Source organism: Mytilus edulis, chromosome 3 (genome assembly GCF_963676685.1).
Source record: "Mytilus edulis chromosome 3, xbMytEdul2.2, whole genome shotgun sequence".
Lineage (NCBI taxonomy): Eukaryota > Metazoa > Mollusca > Bivalvia > Mytilida > Mytilidae > Mytilus > Mytilus edulis.
Window position 1 is genome coordinate 91,852,640 of NC_092346.1, and position 6,000 is coordinate 91,858,639.

The 6,000-nt window shown below is 32.2% G+C and overlaps 1 protein-coding gene across 1 annotated transcript in view; it reads left to right on the top strand.

The window, feature by feature from the left end:
• LOC139517758 (cyclin-C-like) overlaps positions 1–3,997 on the top strand; it is a 39,321-nt gene extending 35,324 nt beyond the window's left edge. The window contains exons 10-11 of the mRNA XM_071309143.1: positions 1,496–1,614; positions 3,107–3,997. Of these exons, the coding sequence (XP_071165244.1) occupies positions 1,496–1,614; positions 3,107–3,152 (165 nt within the window). The 3' untranslated portion in view covers positions 3,153–3,997. The remainder of the gene's footprint in view (positions 1–1,495; positions 1,615–3,106) is intronic.
• Positions 3,998–6,000: the final 2,003 nt, after the last annotated feature.

Here is a 6,000-nt window from a genome sequence, read left to right on the forward strand (position 1 = left end):
TGATATATTTTTGTATTTGTGTTACATGTAGATGTTAAAATCTAAACCGATGCAAAACAGCCAAGTTTTATTTATGTAAAAAGTCACCAAAAGCGATTGTCTTCTAGTGCGAAGAACCATATATCTACCTAGTCGTTCTGTCTGTATATCACTAGAGCCGAAGCTAGTTTTTGTGGTATGCTGTCTTAGTAGATGAAATAATCAGTCATATATCTGTCCACTTTTTCCATGGAAACGGAGCTGATACAAATTGGGTACATCACGTCGCGTCGTGATCTATAGTGTTTACTGTGGGAACTGGCTTGGTGAATATTGTGCACTACTAGTATTTTCGATTTGTTACTTAAGCTTTGGACAATTAATGCAAGTTGACTAAGAATTTTGAATAAACTGTATCGGTGATAATAAGCTGCGTTTTGTACTTTTCTATAAGATTAATGACTCAAGATATATGAATTCTTAATAGCTCTCAAAATATAAAATGTTAATTTTTATTCAAGATCGCAACATTGTAATCTATAATACATTATTATGTAAAAATAGAGAACAAAATTATTAAAAAAATTCAAAAAATTGCTTCCGGCCGTACGGTAACGGATATTGGATGTGTAGTGATTGATAATTTAGTCTTAGATTATTTGTTGCTGGTTTATGTATGTTTTTGTACAGTTCTTTTATTGTTCTGTTGCACCAAAGTCTCAAGATAAGGGGAAGTGTTGGAGCCTGTAATTCGGTGGTTGTCGTTGCTGTGTAATATATTCGTTTTTCGTTCATTTTATTGTACATAAATTAGGCCGTTAGTTTTCTCGTTTGAATTGTTAAACATTTATTTTCTCGGGTCCTTTTAAAGCTGACTATGCGGTATGACTTTGCTCATTGTTGAAGGCCGTACGGTGATCTATATTTGTTAACTTCTGTTTCATTTGGTCTCTTGTAGAGAGTTGTCTCATTGTCTATCATACCATGCACATCTTTTTTTATATAAAATAAAAAATTACATCACTGTGTTAGACTATATGGACTTTTACATTTTTGGGAGACTATTAAAAAATATATATATCTTTAAAAATTATATTCCTTTTTAACAATATTTTGGTCAAGAACAGGTGAATTACAGGTACATATCAAGATCCAGTCCTTAAGAGGACCCCATAATCCCTAATGTTGTTTTAGTCTAATTACCAAATGTTGGAGAAACGTGACCACACCAGGATTAGAAAACAATTATTTAAATGTCACTTTATAATTGACAATACTCAATTAAACTGATCTGAACTTTCGCCATTGGGAAAAATCGATAGTTGCATTTTATAGTAACAGTGAGCACTAATCAAGAGTTGTAACACTCCGACTCATTTCAACAGTTTTAATGTCATTATTATGCATTTAAATGCTGAAAATCATAATTAAAAACAAGTTAGTTAGATACCTGTTAACACAGAAATTACAAAATTCTTTATAGATAAATACTTATATAATATGGCTTTGTTTGCAGATTCTTGAAATTTCCAGACAGATTTTGGCTTTGTATGAGTTATGGAAAAGTTATGATGAGAAAAAGGAAATTGCAGCAATTTTAGAAAAAATGCCCAAGCCAAATACCAGTCCAACCCCGTAAGTATTAATAATGTCAGAAACCATAGATGATGAATATAACATTTAAAAAAAACAACATGTGGCTATGTATTTCCAAAACACGATGTTTTGATGATATCAATGGACTGCAATATATACTCTTTAGTCTAAATATATATTTATATATTATATTATGTTTTGTATAAAGTGTTGATCAATGTTAAATTGATGATTATATTATGTTTATTGTGAAATTTTGGGTCTATGATGTAATAAATACAAGCTGGTTATGTAAAAGAACATACAAAGAAACTATAAACAACAACATAGCATATGCTGGCAGTTAATAAAAGCAAGCTAAATGTACCTATTCTGTTTGTATGAAATCACGTGAGTGAGTGTTATTCATTGAGGATTTCAAGTTTGATTGTGTGAAATTGTTTTTGTGAAAATGCAACCAAATAATCAATGTAGTGATACATGTTAATTTTAGCTTAAATGATACAAATGGTCAATGACATCTATTCCCATCACATTTGCTGTCATTGTCCTGTGATGGTCAATGACAGCTATTCCCATCACATTTGCTGTCATTGTCCTGTGATGGTCAATGACAGCTTTTCCCATCACATTTCCTGTCATTGTCCTGTGATGGTCAATGACAGCTATTCCCATCACATTTGCTGTCATTGTCCTGTGATGGTCAATGACAGCTATTCCCATCACATTTCCTGTCATTGTCCTGTGATGGTCAATGACAGCTATTCCCATCACATTTCCTGTCATTGTCCTGTGATGGTCAATGACAGCTATTCCCATCACATTTCCTGTCATTGTCCTGTGATGGTCAATGACAGCTATTCCCATCACATTTGCTGTCATTGTCCTGTGATGGTCAATGACAGCTATTCCCATCAAATTTCCTGTCATTGTCCTGTGATGGTCAATGACAGCTATTCCCATCACATTCCCTGTCATAATTTGTCCTGTGATGGTCAATGACATCTATTCCCATCACATTTCCTGTCATTGTCCTGTGATGGTCAATGACAGCTATTCCCATCACATTTGCTGTCATTGTCCTGTGATGGTCAATGACAGCTATTCCCATCACATTTCCTGTCATTGTCCTGTGATGGTCAATGACAGCTATTCCCATCACATTTCCTGTCATAATTTGTCCTGTGATGGTCAATGACAGCTATTCCCATCACATTTCCTGTCATTGTCCTGTGATGGTCAATGACAGCTATTCCCATCACATTTCCTGTCATAATTTGTCCTGTGATGGTCAATGACAGCTATTCCCATCACATTTCCTGTCATAATTTGTCCTGTGATGGTCAATGACAGCTATTCCCATCACATTTCCTGTCATTGTCCTGTGATTAACCTTAAGCTTCTGAAAAAACTTCATAAAATTTTACATGAGTTGATTTTAACAAAAATTAATGTAATCAAAATGAAAATCAGGAAGTACTTATATTTCTATTTGTTTTTTTGGTTATATCTTGTGATTTATTTATTGTAGAACTTCTGCACAAGATGGAAGTCAACAATCGCAAGCTGTACAGTGATTGGAGGATTGATTCTAATTTATTCCTGAATCGTTACACAAAGACGAACATTCATTGAAATTATATCCAAATTATGACAACCATTGGACATGTGCATATTATCAAAATTTGTAATCTACTTTATGAAGTTAGGTTAATATTAGGGCCTTTTCAATTCAATGGTTCTAGTTTATTGATATGATAAATAAAACTGTGTTGTACTGTTCATCAATGTGTTGTGAAGTATTGGAAATTAAAATAAAACTGGGACCCAACAATTGAAAATTTTGATATACTGAAATAAACTACTATCTTTACAACAGATACAAGAAAAAAGTAATAGAAGAAAAAAGATGGTTTCCATTGTATGTAGCAAAATAAAACAAATGTATTTGTATGGGAATGCAAATTCTCAGTAATAAAATATTTTGAATAAGTTCAAGTTATTATGTGCACAATATATGTTATCTTATGGGAATCTAAAATTTGATTTTCTACTGAAAACAATTAAGGTTAGCAAAGCAAATGCGTTCTCTCTTAGTGTTTTTTTAAATTGTTAGGTTTTTTGATAAGTAATCTAATAAGAATTATAAGAGAGAAATAAAGTTAATTTGTAGTTAAATTAGTTAATCACATTTCATTTAAGTTGTTCAGCCCTGTTCTATAGATCATTGTGTGTGGACTAAAATCAGGTTTAATAATAGTAAGTATATTCTGATAGATACAACTGATGCTATGGTAAAGAGTTTTAGTTTGTATTTACATTAGCACAGTTTGTCCATGATACTGGTAGTTATACCTAAAAATTCAATTATGTTTCTATGACCAACATCTTTGTATGAATAAAATGAGACAATCAACAAAAACAACGTTTTGATGTCAACATACATACAGGGTTCAACAGATGAGAAGTATGTACCAAATATTTAAAAGTTTTTTTGATGTGAAGATTAGCTGTGAATCAAAGGAGAATACTTCTAAAATTGTTCATAGAACTATTTATTTTATTAAATGTCTATATAAGTAATGAAAACAGAACATTTAAAGACCATACAATACATTGAAAGTGTCATTTCTCTGTATCCAAATCGTCATTTGGTATGATCTATCAACTATTTACCATCATGCTTTTGTCAATTTATTAACTAACATGTGCAGAACACAACCCTTTGTACCTGTAACATGTAGATATTGCACCATTTACTACCATTAGATCTATCAACAAGCACCTTCAATAAGAGGTTATTACAAAATTTAGTGGTAAAATATCCAACAGATATGAAAAATTCTCCCAAAGAAATTGATGTCACAGGTATTGAAAACAGATGTCTTGGAAACAGGAAAAGTCTTGACAATATTTTCAATATGACAGCTCATTCCTTGTTTTATATGATATGAGCTGCATCGGATATAGATCACCATTACGCAAATGCACGTATATATGTAGATTTTAAAAGATGTGTTGTGAGTGCCAATGAGACAACTCTCCATCCAAGTCACAATTTGTTAAAGTAAACCATTATAGGTCTAAGCACTGTCTTCAACACAGAGTCTTAGCTCACACCAAACAGCAAGCTATAAAGGGCCCCCCAAAATGACTTGTGTAAAACCATTCAAACAGGAAAACCAATAAACTTTATATTCGAGAGGAAAGAAGATCTATATGCATCATAACCTTGTGTACAGATGCCTTATGTTATGAAGTTTCCACTTGACATATGTCCTTTGTCAATGTTATAATGAAATACGCTTCCCTCAACCAAAATACATAATAAATCTCAAGACTGAGTGACTGCTTGAAAAAAAAAGTTTATTTTTTTGTCATGTGAATTTCTCACTTTCTATGAGTATAAACAAACTATTTTTGGTATATAATGTTTTCTTGAAGACAGGGTTCACATAACCTCAACCTTATTTCGTGGATGTCAGTTATCAAAGTTAAAGTACATGACAAGGTCTGTATATCAGATACTGTTATCAGCAGGTCAAATATATTTAAGGAATGACTACAATATTTGTCTGTCTATGAAGAAATAAAAAATAAAAAATGTGATTCACACTGAATAACCCGCGTAGTTCATTGTTAATGTTCGCTTTTCTTTCTGTTTTTGTGATACTATATTTGGATAATGGAAGATTGTAAGGTATACATGTTCAGGTATTATTTGTCCTTGACCTATTTTTAATGATGCATTAGTTAATGCTAAGTCTCAGTTGTTAGGTCCTCTAAATAAAAACAACAGTAGTATACCGCTGTTTGAAATTCATAAATCGTTTACGAAAAAACCCAAATCCGGGTAAAAAAACTAAAACTGAGGGAAACATATCAAATATAAGAGAACTACGACACAACAGAAACACAACATTAAAATTAACACACACAAAAACGAACTACAAAATGTATAATATAACAATGGCCATTTTCCTGACTTGGTACAGAACATTGTGTGTTGAACCTGGTTTTGTGGCTAGCCAAACCTCCCGCTTTTATGGTAATGTAAAATATTACATTAATAGGACAATATTACATGACAGAAATACAATACAAATAAATAGGAAAACATATAGGACAGAGAAACACACGAATAATAGCTAACAAAAGGTACCAAGTTTAGAATTTAAAATGCCAGACGCGTTTCGTCCACACAAGACTAACAGGTGATGCTCAGATAAAAAAAGTTCAAAAGCAATAACAAGTACGACGTCGAAGAGCATTGAGGACCAAAAGTTCCAAAAAGTTGTCTAGGGTTTTAAGATATTATAAGCAATTGGGCAACTTAATTTGATATACAAATGATAGCAAGATGTACATTTCTTTCTGCCAGGGTTCGTCTTATCTTGACCTCATTTTCAAGACGTGTGCATTCTA